The following is a 24373-nucleotide window of genomic DNA, read 5'->3' as shown; positions in this document are numbered from 1 at the left end:
CTCTGTGGTAGTTATTTCCACTATTTTATCTCCGAAGTCACTTATCTGTTCTTCTGCCTCAGTTATTCTGCTACTGATCCCTTCTAGAGAATTTTTAATTTCATTTATTTTGTTGTTCATCACTGGTTGTTTGCTCTTTAGTTCTTCTAGGTCCTTGTTAAATGTTTCTTGTATTTTCTCCATTCTATTTCCAAGATTTTGGATCATTTTTACTATCATTATTCTGAATTCTTTTTCAGGTGGACTGCCTGTTTCCTCTTCATTTGTTAGGTCTGGTGGGTTTTTATCTTGCTCCTTCATCTGCTGTGTTTCTCTGTCTTCTCATTTTGCTTAACTTACTGTGTTTGGGGTGTCCTTTTCACAGGCTGCAAGTTCCTAGTTCCCGTTGTTTTTGGTGTCTGCCCCCAGTGGCTAAGGTTGGTTCAGTGGGTTGTGTAGGCTTCCTGGTGGAGGGGACTAGTGCCTGTGTTCTGGTGGATGAGGCTGGATCTTGTCTTTCTGGTGAGCAGGTCCACATCTGGTGGTGTGTTTTGTGGTGTCTGTGGACTTATTATGGTTTTAGGCAGCCTCTCTGCTAATGCGTGGGGTTGTGTTCCTGTCTTGCTAGTTGTTTGGCATAGGGTATCCTGTTCTGGAGCTTGCTGGTCATTGAGTGGAGCCGGGTATTGGCATTGAGATGGAGATCTTGGGAGATTTTCGCCGTTTGACATTACATGGAGCTGGGAGGTCTCTTGTGGACCAGTGTCCTGAACTTGGCTCTCCCACCTCAGAGGCACAGCCCTGATGCGTGGCTGGGGCACCAAGAGCCTGTCATCCACATGGCTCAGAATAAAAGGGAGAAAGAAAAGAAAGAACAAAAGAAGATAAAATAAAATTTTAAAGTTATTAAAATAAAAAATTATTAAAAAAAATTTTTTTAACTAATAAAAAAAGAAAAGAAAGAAAGAAGAGAGCAACCAAACCAAGAAACAAATCCACCATTGATAACAAGTGCTAAAAAGTATACTAAAACAAAAAAAACGGACAGACAGAACCCTAGGACAAATGGTAAAAGCAAAGCTATACAGACAAAATCACACACAGAAGCATACACACTCACAAAAAGAGAAAAAGGGAAAAAAAAAACCATATATATATATATATATATATCGTTGCTCCCAAAGTCCACCTCCTCAATTTGGGATGATTCGTTGTCTATTCAGGTATTCCACGGACGCAGGGTACATCTAGTTGATTGTGGCGATTTAATCCGCTGCTCCTGAGGCTGCTGGGAGAAATTTCCCTTTCTCTTCTTTGTTTGCACAGCTCCCGGGTTTCAGCTTTGGATTTGGCCCCGCCTCTGCATGTAGGTTGCCTGAGGGCGTCTGTTCTCCACTCAGACAAGACGGGGTTAAAGGAGCCGCTGATTCGGGAGCTCTGGCTCACTCAGGCCAGGGGCAGGAAGGGGTACGGACTGCCGGGCGAGCCTGCGGCAACAGAGGCCGGTTATGACGTTGCACCAGCCTGAGGCGCGCCGTGCGTTCTCCCGGGGAAGTTGTCTCTGTATCACGGGACCCTGGCAGTGGCGGGCTGCACAGGCTCCCAGAGGGGTGGTGTGGATAGTGACCTGTGCTTGCACACAGGCTTCTTGGTGGCTGCAGCAACAGCCCTAGCGTCCCATGCCCATCTCTGGGGTCCACGCTGATAGCCGCGGCTCGCGCCCGTCTCTGGAGCTCCTTTAAGCAGCATTCTTAATCCCCTTTCCTTGCGCACCAGGAAACAAAGAGGGAAGAAAAAGTCTCTTGCCTCTTCGGCAGGTCCAGACTTCCCCGGACCCCCTCCCAGCCCTCCGTGGCGCACTAACCCCTTCAGGCTGTGTTCACGCTGCCAACCCCAGTCCTCTCCCTGGATCCGACCCTCTGAAGCCCGAGCCTCAGCTCCCAGCCCCCAACTGCCCTGGCAGGTGAGCAGACAAGTCTCTCGGGCTGGTGAGTGCCGGTCAGCCCTGATCCTCTGTGCGAGTATCTCTCCGCTTTGCCCTCTGCACCCCTGTTGCTGCGCTCTCCTCCGTTGCCCCGAAGCTTCCCGCCCCGTGCTGCCACCCACGTCCCCGCCAGTGAAGGGGCTTCCTAGTGTGTCGAAACTTTTCCTCCTTTACAGCTCCCTCCCACTGGTGCAGGTCCCGTCCCTATTCTTTTGCCTCTGTTTATTCTTTTTTCTTTTGCCATACCCAGGTACGTGGGGTGTTTCTTGCCTTTTGGGAGGTCTGAGGTCTTCTGCCAGCATTCAGTAGGTGTTCTGTAGGAGTTGTTCCACATGTAGATGTATTTCTGATGTATTTGTGGGGAGTAAGGTGATCTCCACGTCTTACTCTTCCGCCATCTTGAAGCTCCTCCCACATGCTTTTTTAGACTGCCTGTTCTAGTAAGTCTGCAACGTTCCTCTTAGGAATTATGCTTCAGGCAAACCTAAGAAGGCAGGAAAATCAGAGTGATTTCCATACTTCTACTTTCTTACCTGACTCTAATTTCCAAGTGCAAAAGTATATGATCATGTTGTGATGTTTTCCTTCTTAGGACTTAAAGAGTTCACACTAATGTGAATATAAAGTTTGAGGAAATTGAAATTTGATATTTCAGTGATCAAAATGAAGAACTTTGGAAGGATTGTGTCTCTTTAATCTATGCTTTGTCCCATTTTAATTTAGTGTCACTTTTGGTATGAAGACGCAAGTGCCACAGTTGTAAGAGTTAGAAAATATTCCACAGAGTGCAAGACCAAGGAAGCTGTGGAGATTCTCCTTCAGCAGTTCAAAAAGTTTATCAAACCCTCAGTGCCTCAGCAAGAAGAAAGGATTCAGGAAATCAATGACCTGGCTCGGCGCTTGTATGGTGAGGTCTCTTTTAAGATATCCACTGATTCACTATTGAACACATCTCTAGTGAACCTAATCCAGCAGGAAGCAGAGCATGGCAAGCCCTCAGGGTCCTCACTACCCCAACCTATTCAAGGAAAAGTTTAAAGATAAGAGCAAAAGTGAACTGTAGTGAATAGAGGAAGGAGCTCCTGGCTGTAGGAGATGAAGCCTGTGGATTTTTAATGACCATTTGTAAACCCTCCTTCTAAATTCTGCTTTCTCCCCCATTCTTGTTGTTCATCTTCAGGGTAATAAAACCAGAAAAATACTCAGCTTATGTAGACAAAAAAATCTAATTTCCACTAGGGTGATTCCTCAAAAAAATACAAAACTCCCATAATATTATACTTAAAGTAGGTAGAAAGCTAAGACTGAGGTCTACAGCCCTCTCACTTCTATGAGGGTTATGGTTTGTGGATATGAGAAAGAGCTGGAAGATTTTCCCTTGTCTTCCTCTCACTTGTGGAATAAATGGGAGAACCCAAACGACCATCTCACTGGTTGTGCTTTCCTCTTATCCATGACTTTGTCAGTCTGAGAAGTCTTTCTATCTGAGGGAAGCCCCCATTTAAAAGGCCCCTGGGGGTTGACAGTCCTTGAGGGTACAAAGGAATAACTTTCATGAATTCCCTGACATTGTTAACTACAAGGCCAAGAGTAATTCCTAGTGACAGGGCAAATCTAGCCCCAAAGGAAGGTAGCAACAGGTGCTTCATTTGGCTGTCCACAGCTGCTGTCAGGTGGACATTTTCTCTTATTACAGGAAGCACTATCCATGGATAGGCATAAAAATTTTGTGGAACAATATATACTGTACTCCCTAACATCAAATTACTGAGAATGAATTATTAATGATTTTCCAGAGAAAAGGGTAGAAACATAAGAACAATAAAATATAGATTGAAAAATTAAAGAAAACTAATGTGATGTTTCATTCCTACTATAGTTACCGTATAAGTGTACTAAAAAATTCTGGAGGCGCTCTGCTTCTATAAGATGGTTTATGTTTTCCTCTGTTATTGTATTCTTCACACTGTAGCATAATTACCTTTCCATTTGTCTGTCTTCTCAACTGACCATAAGCTCCTTGAGGGTAAGGGAAGTATATTTAATCACTATGTTTCAGTGCCACTCAACTTCAGCACACGGGAAGTACTCACATGACACCATAAAAGTTACATTACCCTCCCATCATGCAAGATCCCACATCCTGCTTTGTTTGTATTCTAAGGCCTTATCACCAACTGACATATTGTATGGTTGTCTGTTGTCTGGCTCTCCTTACTAGAGTGTAAGCTCCTTGAGAAAAGGGAGTTCACTGCATTATGGTATATACTAAATGCTTAACAAATATTTGCTGAATAAATGAATCACTGAATGAATAAATGAATGGCATGAGTCTTCATCTGTTCAGTATGGAAGTTATGCATTTTTTAGAATTTGCATCAGGTAAGATAATTTAGAAATAGTATATCAATTCTTATAGCATTATTGAACCCAGAATTTTAATGCAAATAAATTTATCTCAAAAAAAATTTGAGTACCTATTATGTACTCAGAGCTGTGCTTGATATAAAGACATATAAGACCTAGTTCCATCATTTAAGAATCCACAGTCTGTACCTAGAAATCACAATATGGTAAATGCAGTGAGAAAGGTACAAAATGAGTGTATTAGTTTTCTAGGGCTGCCATAACAAAATACCACAGACTGGGTGGCTTCAACAACAAAAATTTATTTCCTCACAATTCTGGAAGCTAGAGGTCCAAGATTAAGGTGCTCACAGAGTTGGTTTCTACTGAGGCTTCTCTTCTCTTGCTGCCTCTTCATATGGGCATCCCTCTGTGCACAAGCACCCCTGGTTTGCTGGTGTCTCTCCTTCTTATAAGGACACCAGTCATGTTGGATTGGGACCCTACCCTAATGGCCTCTTTTTAACTTTATCACTCTTTAAAGACCTCATCTCCAAATATGGTTATATTCTGAGATACTGGGGGTTGAGTCTTCAACATATTAATTTTGAGAGGGACACAATTCAGCCCATAACAATGTATAATTCTAGTTTGGTCTGAACTGTGGATTCCAGTAGTCCAAGTTTAAATCCCTTCTCCTCCAATTATTGTCTGGGTCACCTGAAAAGGCTCTGTTGAGCCTGCATTCCTCATTTGGAAAATGCAGTAGAACCTACCAGAGAAGGATTATGTTAGCTAATGCATATAAAATGCCTAGCCACAGGCAAATAATAAGCACTCACTACGTGATAGATATTTGTATCATTATCCCAATAGGAAGAGGTAAAATCCAGTTGGGAAAGACTAAGAACATTTTTACAAAGACGTTGGCATTTCAGGTAGACCTTGGAGAGTGGGTAGGATTTGTCAAGCAGAGATGGGGTTATGGTGAGGGCATTCCCAGTACAGAAAAGAATACTCAGTGGCTATGGGGGTTTTGAGAGAAAAGTTGCTGGTTCAGTTTGTCCAGAGATTAAATATGTGAGAGAATTAGGGTGACATACCTTTGAGAGAGGCAGGTTAAAACCATATTATGGAGGGCCTTGAATGTATACTTTTCTAGGTAGTGAAGAACCACTGAATGTTCTGAAAAGGAGAAAACTGGTTAGAATGGAGCTTTAAGAATATTAATATAGAAACATTATTTAGGTTATATAAGAGGGACATGGCACAGCAAATGTAACCATTTTTCTAGAATACTTGGTTTTTCCAGTAATGCCTTTATTTATTTATCTGTTCAGCAAGTATTTAGTAAGCACTTACTATTTACCAGCCCTTATGCTGGACACTGGGGAGATCAATTAATGCCTGGGATTTTTTTTTCTGCTAAGGATTTGAGCTTTAAAAATAGACTTAACCCTTCTCCTCCCCAGGTTTTGAAGAAGGGCAGAAATATGCTGAGAAAATAGTGGCCAAACACAAAGAGGTTCTTGAATCTGTTACTGAATTATGTAGCTCTCTCACAGAGCTTGAAGAAAAAAAGGTAATTTCTTCTTACCAGAGTATGTATTTTAAGTGATATAAATAAAAATGTGTTTATCAAGTGTCTTCTGGTACAAAGATGTTCTAACGGAAATTCTCAAGGGACATAATGTGCACATTTGTTTCACAGCTTTCTAACATAATTATATGGTTGTTTCTGATAATTAATTTTGTTTCTTTTCCATCACTGCAGAGAAAAATATTGCTGAGAATAAGGACTAAACTATTAAGGTGTCTTGTTTATATTTTCATGGATCATATCCTAAAGGATAAATGTGTGCTATTAAAATCAAAGTCTATATTAAGTAGTTTTACGTTTTCCCTCATAAATAATGAACATGTTATTTTTTCTCCTCCAAATTGTGGCCCTGGAGAAAATAAAACTAATCTTCAGGTATTATAGTCATTGAACATTTAGCTTCATGGAAATATTAAACTAATCATTGGCATCTTTCATGGAATAAATAAATTGATGGTAAAAAAAATAGAGAGAAAATATGTTTATGACTATGTCTAGGTAAAATCTTGTTAAAAGAGAGAAATGTATGTATATATATATATGTTTGTGTGTGTATATGTATACATATATATGTATATATATATTGTTTTTGTCTATGTTGTGTCAAAACTGGTTTCATTAGTGCTGTTTTCAGAACTGGCTGAAAGAACCAGTTGTTTAGGATAGAGAGAATGGCAAGGTAATCAAGAACACAGGCTCTAGAATAAAACACAGCCCCCTAGGAATACCAACTCTCCAAGTTATTGGATTTGTGAATGAATTGGGGTAAATTCCTTAATGGCCGTGAGTCTCGGTTTCCTGATCTATAAAATGGAGGAAATAGAGGAAGCTAATAACAGGATAGCCCTGAGGATTGAATGTGAAGACACCTGTGATTATTGTTGTGATTGCTGTTGGTATTGAGACGTAATGGTGCTCTTGCAGCTTGGAGCAGAATTATATTTATCTTCAGCAACTATTTTTTCTGTATGAGTTTCCATGTCATAAATTTGAGTGACATTCCATTCAAAATGGTTTGCTAAGCTTGCTTATTTATTCATTTATTTATCTATCTATCTATCTATTTATTTATTTATAACTGTGCTGGGTCTTCGTTGCTGCGTGCGGGCTTTCTCTAGTTGCGGCGAGCAGGGGCTACTCTTCATTTTGGTGCGTGGGCTTCTCATTGCAGTGGCTTCTCTTGCTGTGGAGCATGGGCTCCAGGTGCATAGGCTCAGTAGTTGTGGCTTGTGGGCTCTAGAGCACAGGCTCAGTAGTTGTGGCACACGGGCCCAGTTACTCTGCAGCACGTGGGATCCTCCCGGACCAGGGCTTGAACCTGTGTTCCCTGTATTGGCAGGCAGACTCCCAACCACTGCACCACGAGGGAAGTCCCTAAATGGTTTGCTAAGCTTTTAATTCAGTGGGCACCCAATCAAATTATCTTTTTCCTTTGGTTGAGAATCTAGATTTTTCAAATTCTTTACCATTTTCAATAACACTGTAGTGAGCATCTTTGTACATGAAGCTTTTTTCTTTCTTTTGTATTATTACCTACACAAAAATTCTTTGCTTTTCATAGATGTTTTACAATTATAATGCCACCAGTAATGTATGAATGCACCATATATTTTGTATTATCTTTTTCAGCATTAATCGTTTCCTCGCCACCTTCACCCCACCCCCTGAGGATGTGTTTCTTCTGATTTCTGATACGCAGCCTGAAAATGGCTGCTTCCTCTGACTCTTTGCTGTCATCTACAGCATCCCTCCCATTTATGCTGTACATCTCCAAGTGAACTCCACTAAACAAAATCGACTCTCTTAAAGTGATAGCCCTTTCCAGTTTTTCACCTTCATGGCTATTCTTACTGAAAGCTGTTTCTACTCCCTCTGCCCCCTTCCACTTTCCCCCTTCCTTCTACACCCCTGGAGTCAACATTGCACCCTCTCTTTCTTATTCCTAACCTATCACTTGGATTCTCTTTTGCGCTAGTCAGGAGCCTCCTAATTATTCACTCCTGCTAGATGAGCCTGCTAGTGTCATTTTTACATTCAGAACACTTCACTACAAACTCTTCCTTGTTTACCAGATAAAGTTCGGACTCAAGGCCTTCCAATGTTCTGGGGCCGATTGTCTTTCCAAACCACTGTGCTTCTACATTCATTGTAGGTTCCTATCTCATGGTCTCCTACCGGACATTCCCAGGTCTCCTGCTTCTAAACTTTTACAGTCGTTCCCGCTTATCTACAGTTTTGCTTTCTTCAGTTTCAATTACCTGAAGACAACCTCAGTCTGAAAATATTAGATGAAAAATTCCAAAAATAAACAATTCATAAGTTTTCAATTCTGAGAGACCATATTCATGTAACTTTTATTACAGTATATTGCAATACTTATCATATTTTATTATTAGTTATTTTAATTAATCTCTTACTCAATCTAATTTATAGATTAAACTTTATCATAAGTATGTATGTATAGGAAAAAAACATAGTACATATGTATAACGTTTGGTACTATCTATGGTTTCGGGCATCCACTGGGGGTCTTGGAACATATTCTCCATGGGTAAGGGCGGGCCACTATACCTCATGTGCATGGCCTTCTACCTCTCTGACCTAAATTGTTCATCTCTCAAAGCCAGACCCAAATAGTGCCTCCTCCACAATTACTTCCTTAGCTGTGTCACTTCGCAGGGGAACCGGGCCGCACAGCAGGAGCGAGTGCGGGCGAGCTAGCGAAGCTTCGCCTGTAGTTACAGCCACTTCCTGTCGCTCGCATTACCGCCTGAGCTCCGCCTCCTGTCAGATCAGTGGCATGAGATTCTCATAGGAGCGCAAATCCTACTGTGAACTGCGCATGCGAGGGATCTAGGTTGTGCGCTTCTTACGAGAATCTAATGCCTGATGATCTGAGGTGGAGCTGAGGCAGTGATGCTAGCGCTGGGGAGTAGCTGCAAATACAGATTATCATTAGCAGAGAGGTTTGACTGCACAGAGACCTAATAAATCAATTGTTTGCAGACTCATATCAAAACCCTATCAGTGAGTGGCAAGTGAAAACAAGCTCAGGGCTCCCACTGATTCTGCATTATGGTGAGTTGTATAATTATTTCATTAAATATTACAATGTAATAATAAATAGAAATAAAGTACACAATAAATGTAATGCGCTTGAATCATCCCAAAACCATCCCCCATCCCCCAGTCCGTGGAAAAATTGTCTTCCACGAAACCGGTCCCTGGTACCAAAAAGCTTGGGGATCACTGTGCTGTAGCTCCTGTGTTCCTTCCTACCATAATCATCACATATAACTACCATGATCACCCCAGCCTCTCTCCTTGATGATACCTGAGGAAACCCCGTTCAGTTTAGCATCCCACACAACATTTAACACTATGCTTTGCCGAAAATATGTTCTCCCGAAAGTGTTTTGGCATTTGTAGTAAATGCTCAAAGGATTGGTACAGAAAAAAAAAGTCATTCAATAGCCCAAAAAAGTTTGGTTTGGGTGGACATAAAAATGAGGAATGGCCTCTTTGGCAAGAGAAATGGGCATCAGAGATATGGGAATATATGTATATGTATAGCTGATTCACTTTGTTATAAAGCAGAAATTAACACACCATTGTAAAGCAATTATACTCCAATAAAGATGTTAACAAAATTTTTTTAAATTAAAAAACAAAACAAAAAAACATTGCCCTTACAAGTTATGGCCTAAACAAAAAGCCTGTCAAATGATGCTTGCTAACACTTTACAGATGTTTCTATGAGAGCATACATGTATGGTTTTTATGTTTTTAAGGTTGATTCTGTGGCTCTCTTTTGCAGGGGGTCATTAAAAAGCAGACCCAGAAATCCCTGTCGAGGCTGAGACAGTGATAATAATCCTTTCTATTTGTTTAGCATTTTGAGATTTACAAAGGATTTTCATAAATATTACCTCAGTGATTTCCAAATAACCTTGTAACAGTAATAAGGTAGATGTTGTTTTCTTTGTTTTAGAGTGAAGTTCAGAGAGGGTAAAAGTGCTTTGCTTGGGGACCCACACTCAGTAGTGGTGGGTCTGCAATATGAACTTAGTTGTAATTCAAAATCTAGTACTCCTTCCACAACTGCCAATTTGGTTTATTTTATTTTATTTTATTTATTGAAGTTTAGTTGATTTACAATATCATGTTAGTTTCAGGTATACAACACAGTGATTCATTTGTATATATATAACTGAATGTGTGTGTGTGTGTGTGTGTGTGTGTATTCCTTTTCAGATTCTTTTCCCTTATATGTTGTTACAAAATATTGAGTATAGTTCCCTGTGCTATACAGCAGGTCCTTGTTGGTTATCTACTTTATATATAGTAGTGTGTATATGTTAATCCCAACTTCTGAATTTATCCTTCCCCCCACCCCCCTTTCCCCTTTGGTAACCATACGTTTGTTTTCCATACCTGTGAGCCTCTTTCTATTTTATAAATAAGTTCATTTTAAGATTCCACATATAAGTAATATCATATGATATTTGTCTTTCTCTGTCTGGCTTACTTCTCTTAGTGTGATAATCTCTAGGTCCATCCATGTTGTTGCAAATGGTGTTATTTCATTCTTTTTTGTGGCTGAGTAATATTCCATTGTATATATGTACCACATCTTCTTTATCCGGTCATTCATCGATGGGCATTTAGGTTGCTTCCATGTCTTGGCTATTGTAAATAGTGCTGCAGTGAACATTTGGGGGGCATGTATCTTTTTGAATTATAGTTTTCTCTGGATATATGCCCAGGAGTGGGATTGTTAGATCATATGATAGTTCTAATTTTAGTTTTTTAAGGAACCTCTATACTGTTCTCCATAGTGGTTGTACCAATCTACGTTCCACTTTGGAATTAGGTATCAAGTGTGTACTAAAGCAGAGTAATTTATCCAGTAATACAAACCAGTTTAATTTTTAGAGTTGGGAGTAAAAGCTGAATCTCCCCAGTAAATGTCTCCCCAAATCTTCCAAGTTGGTGTAACATGTACACTTTGAGAAGCATGCCTGTTCTTTAAGGCCCATCTAATGCCTGTATTCCAGGTGGTATAGAGTATCTTCTGTTGCCCTATAACCTCATCCTAAACTGGTGTCCTGTCACTTCGTGTACCTGTGGCTCCTTTCATCTTCACAAAGTCTTCAAAGCTCTTACACTGGCTCCTCAGCAGTTAGCAAACACCCTCTACTTCCATGACTAAAACAGAGCCCCATGAACTGTAGGAGCAAAATATCACCACCCACAAAGCATCGTTTGTTCTCAATTGTTTTTTTTCTTTACCATACTCAATTATATTACCTTCCTCTTTTCATGAGTCTCCCAAACATTTTGCTTGTCTAAATACTCTGAATTTCCTACTTTGTTCTCCATCAGAATCTTCAGTCATTTCCTCCTCATGGCTGCTCCCCTAGATTTTTGCAATGGTTTAAACTGCCACGCACAAGGATTTTTCTCTCTAGAGAATGTTCCTGTAGGTGCATCCTATTATAACAATGACTTTTTTCCAGCTGGGCCTTTGAACAACCTATTTTTACTGGCAATCAACTTTATCAAAGGAGTGAGGTAGGAAGGGAACTGTGAGCTTGAAGAGATAATTTTATAAATCACATCGTGGGAGTACGCCAGTCTCTTGAGGAATACATTTACTGAAAGATTGCAAGTGGTCTATGTTTTCTTCCAAGTGGTTATTGTGTGGCACTGTTCCCCCAACTTTCCTGGCCCAGGCTCTCACTAACCTTCACTTTGTACATCAGGGAAACGTTTTAAAGATGAATCTGAATTTGGAAGGCTTCCACGATGATTGCATTGACCTACTAAAAGAACCAGGGAGAAATAAGCAGACAATATTCAATAAAGGAAGGAATAAGGTAAAGAAAACTATGTACCCTCAGATATTCATTACTTTTGTTTTGAGGTTAGAGTCATTGTGCATTGAAAAACAGTGAATTGAAGCCTTATTATCGATCTGAATCTTCCAGTGTAAATGAAATGTGAGTGTCCTCTTCCCTTCTTTTCTATCCCTGACTTAGTCCTTCGTCTCTCATCTGTGCTCTTTCCCTGAGTCCCTCCCACTGAATACTGGAGCCATAGCATTTCACAGTGGCATTGGGACAGCCATTCAAACACCACACCATCTCCCCAAACTATTTTTGTTTCTCCCATCTTTAGCTGCCTTTCAATCCCAACTTCAAATTTTACTTCTCCCTCTTTATCATACCACCAAGTTATGACTTTGTTGTTTCACACTACCCCCTGGAAAACCTTAACACATGAAATTATTGATAGATTGTATCTTGTTGCCATAGAATCTACCTCTAAGATGATATTTTATATGTACTAAAACATAGAATGCAACTGAAATATAAATACTAAAGTATTTAGAGAAATGTTAAATTATTTTAAAGCCTATGCATTACAGATAAATTAAGCATGTAGCAAGAACTGCAAATATTCACAAAATGCATATGCATTTCAAAAGCATTATTTAAATCACATCATGATGGATTTTCGGTATACGTTGCTCACTGTCTATTCATAGCTGCTGGACTATAATTAGCTCTTGACTTTATGCTTTGCCAAGTTTGCTCCCAATGTTTGTGTCTCTCCCAAGGAACTGAAAGAGCAAGCAGAGTTGACATTTTTCTCAACTGCTCCCAAATAAAATAAAATATACTCTTTGTGACATGAGAGTTTAAAAAAATTCTCCCCACTTGTTGCAGTCATCTCATGGAGAAAGACTTACCTTTTCTTAAACTAAATGCAGTACTTAAGAGCTTCTTTATATGTCCTTTACTGCAGGTTAAATCTATGTCAAGGTCTAGTGCAATTATACAACCACCAGGCAGCAAGTACCATTAATTAAGCAAGCTGACTTTTTTCGTGGGATGGGCTTGTAGCATTTAAACCCTGATTCCTCTCTGAGGCAAAGGAAAGCTGCCACACCTTGATCATCTTGTTGGACTTTAGCCTTATATCAAATGATATTTGGTTACTCTGATTGTCTAAACCAGGATTACTCAACCTCGGTACTACTGACATTTTGGCCCAAAGAATCCTTTGTTGTGGGTGCTGTCCTGTGCATTGTAGGATGTTTAGCAGCACTCCTGGCCGGCAGTACCCGCTCTCCACCCAGTTGTGACAACCAAAAATGTCTGTAGAAACTATCAAATGGCCCCTGGGGAGCAAAATCAACCTTGACTGAGACTAACTAGTCGAAATAATAAAGAATAACATTAAATGCATCACATTTTCTTAACTAAGTTATAAGAGATACTAAATCCAACAACATACTGTTTATTTTTTTTAATTCTGCACACTTTTCTACATTGTCAACCACACACATTTAGTAAGATTAGAAACAAAAGTGATTGCTGCAAAAGCAAACACACTCATTTGTACTTAGTAAAAATGGCTTTCTTGTTTTTATTTATTTTTCTTAGAATAAAATTAAAGAAACAGATTCCTTTAAATAAAAAAAGCAAGATTTCCTTTCATTGAGAACTCACTTTCACCTTAACGTAAATTAAAAGACATGATAGATCATCAGATATTTAGGATAAAAGTGAAAATCCATAATTACACTATGATCTCTCATTGACCTCATTTCATGTATATGTTCTCGTGCAATTGGCAAAATGAAAGGGCAGCCGTAATCTTCACTTTTAAACAGCTCAACCACGTTTACCCTCTTACTGTCTCTATCATTTATATTATAGGTCAGCTGTAACAAGTTCATGAAACACCATGTGGGCAGATAACAAGAAGCACCAAGTGAAAAGCTCATGTGGGAATCACTGCATTCAATTTTAATACCCTTAAATGGTATTGTTCTTCCTCAGAAAATTATTTGAGTCAGAAAGAACAATTCCACCAAACTGTTACAAGAAAATGTTCATCACAGGATTTTTTCCTGGAGATAGTAAAGTGCTTCTCATTTTTCTGACCCAAAAAATGCAGTTGGTAGAATTAAGAAATTCAGTAAATGCAGTGCCCATTGCACTGCTACCAGATTAGTGATGGTGTTTTATTCCCTAAGGTGAGCACTGAAGCTGAATCCACAGGAATATCTAAAAACCCCTAAGGTTAAACAGAGGCACAGAGTATTAAAAGCCTTGCCTAAAATCACAGAACTATGTAAGGCTTATGATACCAGCATTTAGGGTTACAGAATTCTAGTGCTAGAAGGGATTTAACAATCATCTGATCAAATCTCATTTTACAGTTGAGGAAACTGAGGCCCAAGGAGATTAAATATTTTGCCCTCCAAAATTCACAGGAAGTAGTGTCAGAACTGGGCAGGTAGCCCAATTCTCCTGAATTTCAGCCATGTAACTTTTTCCGCAAGACCAAAAGGGAGCTCCAAGAAACTGCTGCATATAAATAAGCTGTTTTGTAATGATACTGTAGATTCCCATGCCAAATTTTTTCCTTCTTTCCATTCATCTATTACACAGTGATTAATAAAGTAGCAGCATGGAAGTGCTTTCATAGCAAACAATTCAGTGGAGTGCTCTTATCAAAGTGGGTGAGGACAGTCCCTGGGCCCTCTTCCAGTAATCCTGATCATCTGGTAGGCAGAGTAAGATGTTCTTGAGACATTTGCTTTGGAAAATAATGGGAAGGGCAAAAGGTTCTTCACCACCTTTCTGTTCTCTCTTACCTTGTCCTCCCCAAGTGCTTAAGGGTACCAAGTCACCCCTTGACTGTCCAAATCCCCTTCCAAGAGCCTTCCCCAGAAAAGCCTTTCATAGACCAAGCCCTATGTTCAATATCTTTCTTTATCCACTTCCCACTTACCTTCATTAAATCATAAACCAAGATAAGATTACCTATTGTGGAGATATTTTAGAAGATAAAGCCTTGTGGAATTCCCTTAAATTTACCACAAACATGGCTCCCCACCCTACAGACTTGGAGAACTGGTGCTACACACTTAGTTCAATGGATGTAGAGTATCATTATATTTTCTCTTCCAGATGCTCATTTTGTTTGCCTACAGGGCAATGATTGTAGAGTCAAGTGATTATGTCCATCAGTGGAAATGAAAGTTCAGAAATCCTGACAGAGATACGATCTAAGCCTATAGATTTAGGATTAATTAAAAGTTAATGATCATTAGATATCATATTAATTAAAAGTTAATGATCATTAGATCTCATAGGGTGAGATCTTTGAGTGGAAAAGTATATAGAGAAGATTAGAAAACTTAAAGACAAGATTACACATCATTCATGTTTTTAGAAGGTGGGAAAAGAAAAAGGAATCAACAAAGACAAAGAGCACCCAAGGCTATACGAGAAAGAAATTGAGAATGAGCTATGTTTTGGTGAGTTAAATCAGTTTCCCAGACACTTTGCCAGAACTCATCAGATTGATGCAAATATTCCCTGTCTGTGCTGAGATACACAGATTTATCTAGCCCTTTCTGGAAACACACACACACACACACACACACACACACAAACACACTTTTTTTCTCCTAATAGCAAAAAATGGCTTTATGGTGGAGAAATATAAAAGATAGTTGGTATATGTGAATGTCTGGAAACCATTTTCATAAAGGAAAATTAGTATATCCAGGAAACTATAGTTCAGTGAGTTCTAAAAGTAATTTTTGTAAAATTCCATAGTGACTCAAAAACGGAACGCCTATTTGCATTTGAGAATAAAGACAGAAGTGTCAAAAGCCAACATGGATTTACTCAGAAAAACTTGTGTTAAATTCACCTTATTTTGCTTTCTGAGATGATTATTTAATAGAAAACTCTAGGTTGGTGCCAGAGACAAAATTTATTGTGATTTCAGGAAGTCATTTGATAAACACACTCACGATATGTCTCTTAAGGTAAGTGGAGAAATGTGAATTGAATGGGCGTTTGGTCAGGTTATAATTGTGCCCAAGCGTGTTAAATAGTTCATCAGTGTCAACCTGGAAGACACTTTGCCTTGCCCTGGGGAGACAGTTGGCTTTGTCCTAAACTCTGCAGTGTTCAACACTTTTATCAGTGATATTAATAGACAGAGGAAATAGGACATTTTAGTTGATTAAAAACATTGTGAATCAATGATTCTTATAAAAACAAAGAACTAATAAAGTCACTTTCATAAAAACATATCATGTAGATCAAGGAGATGATTCCACTGATTACTTTCCACCTGAAAAGTAAGTAAATCCTGGAAATAAACATAAGTTGAAACGTTTCTAGAAAAAGATTTGAGAAAACTCTCTCTTATTGTCAGTGGAAGTTATCTGGTAGTGTATTTTTGGTGGAAAGTATTTTTCTACTTCAGGAATTATAGGGAGTGAAAAAATGTAATATCCTTGGATTACCTTCTTGAGTTTAGCACCATTTGAAAGTGAGACACAGGAGTCAGGAATCAGTAACCAGTAAAAGCTGGACTGGAGGACAGGGCTTGGACTTTTCTACTGGGTTTCCCCAAACTTCATCTCTGGTTGAGACAGACTTGTCTACTCAGCCACTTGGGTGCACAGCTAGACAACACAGGCTTCCCTTACAGAGGTTTTTCATGCATTAGAGCCAGTGTGGATGCACCCACTTGATGGAAGGCACATCCAAAAGAGAGGGACTCAAAGAGACAGAGCTGAGCAGGCTCAGTCTCTTCTTCCAAACCCACAATTAGGTAAGTCACTTCCTCCCCAGGAGCGAGTGAGGAGCAGGGAGACTAGCCCAGACTTTTATCCAAATTTCTGCTAAGCCTGTTGCAAAATTTCAACATTATTTTTTTCCAGAGGGGCCTGTGTTACCCATAGAAGTCATTGAGGAGTGGCCTGCCCCTGCATGACCCTCAGATCAACAAATGTCCCTGCCCTCCCATGAAGGAGTTTGTAGCTCATTAAAGTGGGACCTCCGAAGGTGACCAGAATGAAGAAAGTTCCAGGAATTAAGGCAGAATAAGACCTGGAGGTTGCAGGACCAATTCTCTAAATAGTCAAAGGGCTGATGAAAGAGGAGAGCAGTCAGACATCTTCTATGTCATTCCAAGAGGCCAATTCTGATGTATTGGTGGATACTGAGGAAAGGCAGATCTGTGATAAATACAGGAAGTTATTCTTAACACAAATAAAGCATAAACTTCTTTTCAAAGAAAGCACCCATTCAGAAAAAGTGTTCAAACAGAGGCTGTCAGAATGGCATAGAGGAGATCCTTAGTCTGAACAGGAGGTTGTAGGATCAAAGTCCCTGAGAAAAGGAAAATAAACATTCTACATTCAGGGAGAGCTGGAAGGAGAGGCACTAAGCTGTGGTAGGAAAACCAAAAGAAGGAGGGGCATTCCCTATGGAATATATGTTTGTTTAGTATTTTTTATTGAAGTATATTTGATTTACAATGTTGTGTTAATTTCTGCTATACAGCAAAGTGATTCAGTTATACATATATATACATTCTTTTTTTTTTAGGTTCTTCTCCATTCTGGTTTATCATAGGATATTGAATATAGTTTCCTGTGCTCTACAGTAGGACCTTGTTTATCCATTCTGTGTATAATAGCTTACGTCTGCTAACCCCAACCTCCCATTCCATCCCTCCCCCCAGCTCCCTCCCCCTTGGCAACCATAAGTCTGTTCTCTATATTGGTGATTCTGTTTCCATTTCATAGAAAAGTTCATTTGTGCCATATTTTAGATTCCACATATAAGTGATATCATGTGGTATTTGTCCTTCTCCTTCTGACTTACTTCACTTAGTATGATAATCTCTAGGTCCATCCATGTTGTTGCAAATGGCATTATTTCGTTCTTCTTTTTTTAATTTTATTTAATTAATTTATTTTTGGCTGTGTTGGGTCTTTGTTGCTCTGCGCAGGCTTTCTCTAGTTGCGGCGAGTGCGGGCCATTCTTCTTTGAGGTGTGCAGGCTTCTCTTGTTGTGCCACGTGGGCTCTAGGCATGTGGGCTTCAGTAGTTGTGGCACACAGGCTTAGTTGCTCCGCAGCATGTGGGATCTTCCCGGACCAGGGCTCGAACCCGTGTCCCCTGCATTGGCAGGCGGATTCTTAACCACTGAGCCACCAGGGAAGCCCCTATTTTGTTCTTGTTTATGGCTGAGTAGTATTCCATTGTATATATATGTACCACATCTTATTTATCCATTCATCTGTCACTGGACATTTAGGTTGTTTCCGTGTCTTGGCTATTGTAAGTAGTGCTGCAATGAACATAGAGGTGCATGCACCTTTTTGAATTAGAGTTTTGTCTGGATATATGCCCAGTGGGATTGCTGGATGATATGGTAATTCTATTTTTAGTTTTCTGATGAACCTCCATACTGTTCTCCATAGTGGCTACACCAACTTACATTCCTACCAACAGTGTAGGAGGGTTCCCTTTTTCTCCACACCCACTCCAGCATTTATTACTTGTATACTTTTTTTTTTTTTTTTTTGCGGTACGTGGGCCTCTCACTGTATACAAGCCCACTTGTATACTTTTTAATGATGGCCATGCTGACTGGTGTGAGGTGATACCTCATTGTAGTTTTGATTTGCATTTCTCTAATAATTAGCAATGTTGAGCATCTTTTCATGTGCCTATTGGCCATCTGTATGTCTTCTTTGGAGAAATGTCTGTTAAGATCTTCTGCCCATTTTTCGATTGGAAGATTTTTGTTGTGTTGTTGTTGAGTTGTAGGAGCCCTTGTTGATCACATCATTTGCAAATATTTTATCCCGTTAGTAATTTTCTTAATGAGAAAAACTTTTAAGAACTTCTGGCTTTAGACCCAGGGTTTAAACTTTTTCTAAATGCCTGAAGGAAACCACTTTCTCTCAGCTAGGATTATGCTTTCTCTGAGGGTAAGTCATATCTGTGGGATAGCAGAAGGAACATTGTTTTGGTTTGCTTCTAATCTTCAACCTGAAAACACATTTATTTCTCAAAAATCACCTGTAAAGTATATGTCCAGAACAGGACTATGGGCTAAAATGAAGAACTCAAAGTCAAGGCAAGACATAACTTTCTCATGTGCAAGTAGTAGCCACAGGACAAAAACCAGTAATTGTTAATTAAGGAAAAATGTGCCCAAAATGCTGAGGAAAGGCAAAGAATGAAGTGGTTATAAAACAAGTAGGTTGGGATCAATGAGATCCCTTTCAGCTTCAATATTCTTTTGCGTCTATGCCAGAAGGGTTATTTGAACCTCTTCTCAAACCAGAGATGGATGTCAGTGAGTGGAGAGAAATACTAGAACAGTGTGAGATGGATCACTGTTTTTCTCAGTCTCGTAGAATGACCTATGCTCCACATGGGACAGAAAGACAAGTGGCAAGTGTTCCTCTACTGTATGTTGGTGTGTTCTCCTGCGAAAGTCCACAACATGGGATTGTTCCCTTAATATCTACCTCCCTGCTAGGCCGTCATCTCCAAGAGGGAAGGATTATATTTACTTTTACTCACCATTTATCTCTGCAATGCCTAGCACAGTACCTAGTATATAATAGGTGCTCAATAGATATTTTTCATTGTAAGAATAAAACTAAGGGGCTTTTAGAAAATAAAACCAGTCATTAAAATTGGCTTTCTCTATATGAGATACCTACAGTTGTCAAATTCAAAGAGACAGAAAGTAGAAGCGACTGGGGGATGGGAGAAGGGGAAGTTAGTCTTTAATGGGCACAGAATTTCAGTTTGGAAAGATGAAAAGATTCTGGAGATGGACAATGGTGTTGGTTGCACGACACCGTGAATGTCCTTAATGCCACTGAACTGTGCACTTAAAAAATGGTTAAAATGGTAAATTTTAGGTTGTGTATATTTTACCACAATAATAATAAAAAAGAATGGATTTCCTGAGAAAAAAGGAGGGTTATTCTAGGAGGGTCTGAGGATCACCTAAAAGGGAACATCTGATATTTGGGAACCACGAATGCTGTGAAGTGTGGACAGATAAGTAAACCAAACCAGAATTTGCTGGCAGAGGAAGACTCCTCAGATCATGATTGGAAAGACATGGATCCAGTCGAGACTGCATCATGAGAGATGAGAACCAGGGCTTTCTCTCTTCTGTGTCGCAAGGTCTGTCACCTCTCACTCAGAGGCTGGAGGTCGGTTTACACCGATTCCTTAGTCATGGGACAGGGCTGTGCTGAGCTTCAGCAGACAAACAGTTTCGAGTTCTGTAAGGCCAGAGCCAGGGCCCCAGCTGTCACTCACTGCAGGTCTTCTCAAGTTGTCTCTCTGAGGTTGAGTTTGAGATCTGGAAAAAGAAAACTCGACCACTAACTGGAAGCTTTGACTTTTCCATTTTGAAGGAGCAGGCCAAGCCAGCGGACGACTTGGCAGTCAACAGAGCAGGAGAGGGTCAGCTTCCACGGGAAGTGAAGCAGCTGGTCCCCGGCCCAGAGGGTGCTGTCCAAGGCCTGCTCCCGCCCGTGGATGTGCTTTCAGGAGAAGAATATGACTGTGTCTCGCCCGATGACGTCTCCCTGCCTCCGCTCCCGGGAAGCCCCAATTCCCTCCTCGCTCTGTCTGACATGGAGCTGGAGGCGCGTGCCCTCCCGTCCCTCCGCCGGCACCTAAGCGGCCACGGGATGCAGACAGGGACCAGCGGTCCAGGGGAGGCCCCGGAATCTGGCCTTCCGCCACCTGCTGCTTTTGCTGATGCTTGCAATGATAGGAGAGAAACATTTTCCAGTCATGTTGAGAAGCCTTCCCCCCAGTTCCAAGCTGAGCCCCCATTAACATCCCGAAGATTTCTGGAAGAGAGTACTGACTTCCACAGAATCAGTGTTAAACCTCCAGAGAGCATGTGCAGTGAAGTGCATGTGCGGGCTTTGCAACAGCACCCCCAGGCTCAGGGAAGTTTGCTAGAAACACCGGAGAAAACGCATGCTGATAATAACGTCACTAAAACCCGACATAGGCTGCATGCTTCCCAGGATGCATGCTCGGGCCTCGGGTTTCGGCCAGGCCCCAGCCAGGCCTGTCAGAGGCAAATGGTTCCCAGAGAAGAGATTAAAGTTACCTCAGCAAAGAACAGCGTGGTCAGCCTAGCTGGCCAGGCCCCTAATTTCTCCAGGCTCTTGTCTAATGTAACTGTCATGGAAGGTTCTCCAGTGACTTTGGAAGTTGAAGTAACAGGATTTCCAGAGCCTACACTGACATGGTGGGTAGCCTATAATGACAAGCCATAAACAGAAACAAATTGAATCACTGAGCAAATCATTCTGTGTGCACTAACTTAAAGGTTTAGGGGTAGCTGATTAATGTTCTAGGTCACTGCAACACTGCATGATTCAATCTCACATCGAACCCCCAACTCTCATTTTTGTAGCCGCATGGCTGATACCCTTAAAGAAAAGGTAACCATATAAAATAATGATTTAACCAACTCCAAAAGCACTGCAACTTAGTTGTGCTATTTTTTGGTTTCAGTTTAACATTCCGCATTTCTAAAGGTTGTGCTTGAACTTCTTTCCTATTGTTTATTCCTACATAAGCATGACATTTACTTGGTTTAACATCCAATTAAAAAACATAAGCATTTGGGTTTTTCTCTTTTCTCTCATTTACCAATTCCATCTTTTCCCTCTTCCAACAGAGTCACACATGCCACTTTTGTAATATTTGTTTATCTCACTAAGATTTCTTCTTTTACATTTCTTCAGTGTGAAAGATGGAATAAAAATATTTCTTTCACAGTTGCTTCTAGTGACAGGTAATAAAGCTATTTTTGAAAGGTGATGTAATAACTGAGCTGTGAACAATGCGGTTTTACTCTAGACACATCACCATTTTTAGCCAAGTTGTTTTAATAAAAGTAAACGGCAGAACACAGGTTTTATATCACTTATCATAAAAGCAGTTCTAACTTTCTTAATATGTGGGTTACTTTTAAACGTTTAGAAATTTTTCGTTTTCAACCTTAAGTATATTTATTTGAGGACAAAGTTACAAATACGTGAGCATGAGTTTATACTTATAAACTAAGTACAATAGCATTTATTTATCATACTATTTCAGTAAACATTAAATTAGCTCTTTCAATTACTGTGTGTGCCTGTTGATGGTACTTGAAGTGTGGATCAGCTCTCTAAAGAGTTTATGAGAAAATGTTCGTTTCTCAGATTATTAAAAGAAATTGCACTTGGGTTACAGTGCAGCCATTTATGCTTTTTGTCTTATTTTGTTGTTTTTACAATTGCATGTTTTTTACAGATCAGGAATTTGGTATTTAGGAATTTAAATATCAGTAAATTTATTATTTAATATCATCATTTAATTCATTATTAAATATTAGTTCACTCCAAAGAAAAATGTTGTCTGAAGTGTTTCTTGTTTTGGTCCACACAAAAAATGACTTGATTAGTATTTGCTGTTGAAGAACTGCTGCAGTATTGTGAAAAAATATCTTGCCCTCGAATTTACAACAATTTTGCTCAGTTAACAACTGGCAAACTATCAGGGAATCATTCTTAGGACACTCAGAAAAATGCAAAATTATCACTTAGGCAACGGGAATAGAAAATGCTTCAGGTTTGTCACCACTTCTTGTGTGGAAGAACATGGGGATAAATAAATAAACAAGAACCTAGAGTATACAAAATAAATTATTTGCTTTTGTATAATGATGCAGCTAAATGCTCATAATGATGCAGCTAAATGCTCATATTCGTAGAAACGTGCCATTAACAGTAGTAATCCAATTGAATAAATGCCTTTTATAATTGGAAATTATTTTCTTCTAATGAAATTAATTCACAAAAATTAAATGAACTCATCTCGCCAGGAAGTGCTATGTAAGTACCTTCCTCTAAAGCGGCGCATTGGTATTCTCCTGTGGATCTTGCGGGATGAGTCTGATGGGGAAGATGAATCTTTCTCCCATAGATTTCAAGGAGTCACAAGCTGCTGTTTCATAGTGGCTGAAAGAATGACACAGGTCAAATAGAATGTGCCATTTCCCATTTGGGGTAATTGTTGCCATGAGCAAATGGTGGCCCAGTGTGACCAGATGGCCCAGGTTTTTTAAGAGGAGTTGGATATCTGAATTTTCGTATGCAATATTCTAATTGGTAAATGTCCAAAAATTCAGTTTTTAAAAAACACAGTCTGAGCCCATCAAGCACGTCTATGGCTACCAGTTGACATCCTCTGCTTGAAGGATAAACAGCCCCACTGGAATTTGTGGTTGCTGCAGAGTTCCTGCTAATGCTAGAGAATATTGCAGTAGTCATGGACCGAATTGCAGTGCTTATTAGAACTTGGAAATGATGTGAATAAACAGTGATCCTGACTTTAAAAACTGACTCTCTGCTTCAGGTACAAGAAGGGCCAGAAATTGTCTGCAGATGGGCACTTGCAGGTTTTACACAAGGAGTCAAGACATTCGGTGTTCATTCCGAAGGTATGCGAGGCAGATGCGGGCCTCTATGTGGCTCGGGCCCAAAACTCTAGTGGCATTCTCTCTTCCAATATCATCCTCCACGTGACAGGTAACCACAGGCCACCCATCACAAGAATAAACTGGATCCTGCTGAGTGTCATCTATGTTAGCGTGTCCCTAATGTACTGGCTACTCACACAGTAACTGCGCGGTTGGCACCAATGGGCGTCATTCTTATGAGCCTAAAGGACAACAATACTGCTGTTTATTTTCCTGCATTTCCCACCAAGCATCCCCACCCAGTGTACCTCCATTCTGGCCGTATTGCTTTTTTGAAATACCACTGCTCGGTGAAATAATCAAATTTTCTTTAGTGCTTTAATGTATTTGAAGAGCTCAGTAAATCACGAGCAGCGAATAAGGATACATCTTGTATTCTCAAAAGAGATGTGTTCAGTATGAAACACAGTCAAATTATACGATGTTTATTCCCTCCTAATTTAAGAACATTCAGATCAAGTCTCACATCAGCATGCAGATGTGTTTTATTTCAAATCCAACTATTTGATTATCTATTTTTAATTGTACGCATAAACATCTCTTTGTAGAATAAGAGTAGAAATGTTGAACTAAAATTGTAATTTTCATTATTGCATAAGATGTCCTTTAATTTTGCTTTTCATGTCTTGATCTCATTTATTGAAATACATTCTATGTAGTTTCAACATAGCCTACATTCCTGAGTCTGAGGATGGCACTGCAAATAATCATTCCTCCTGTTCATCTCATGGGTTTGACATTGGAGAATAGATGTGCTGTTAGCCTTAAATGGAGTTTGAAACCTCCATCAGCTGTGTGTGTCACAGAGCAAGATAGAGCATAGCCGCAGAGGTGGACCAACAGTATTCCTGTCCTTCCGTTGACATGTTTTGGGCAGCCACGTATGTACAGCTGCAACCGGCTTCTCCTGCTTCTAATCTTGATTCTCTTGCTGACCATTTTTACAGCCTGTGGGAAGGCATAGTAGTGCCTCAGTTTCCCATTTGGCAAATGGGTTCATCATCTACCTCTTGGGCGACTAAAGGTTTTCATTTCATGTCTTGTAAAGAT

General features: G+C 39.9%; 1 protein-coding gene across 1 annotated transcript in view; it reads left to right on the top strand.

Annotated features, from left to right (window-relative positions):
• CCDC141 (coiled-coil domain containing 141) overlaps nucleotides 1–23467 on the top strand; it is a 209784-nt gene extending 186317 nt beyond the window's left edge. Inside the window, exons 20-24 of the mRNA XM_065880955.1 lie at nucleotides 2687–2870; nucleotides 5782–5891; nucleotides 11675–11788; nucleotides 20190–21043; nucleotides 23200–23467. Coding sequence (XP_065737027.1) covers nucleotides 2687–2870; nucleotides 5782–5891; nucleotides 11675–11788; nucleotides 20190–21043; nucleotides 23200–23467 — 1530 coding nt within the window. The remainder of the gene's footprint in view (nucleotides 1–2686; nucleotides 2871–5781; nucleotides 5892–11674; nucleotides 11789–20189; nucleotides 21044–23199) is intronic.
• Nucleotides 23468–24373: the final 906 nt, after the last annotated feature.

Source organism: Phocoena phocoena, chromosome 7 (genome assembly GCF_963924675.1).
Source record: "Phocoena phocoena chromosome 7, mPhoPho1.1, whole genome shotgun sequence".
NCBI classification, from domain to species: Eukaryota; Metazoa; Chordata; class Mammalia; order Artiodactyla; family Phocoenidae; genus Phocoena; species Phocoena phocoena.
Note: the sequence above shows the minus strand (reverse complement) of the source record. Positions and strands in the feature narration are given on the sequence as shown.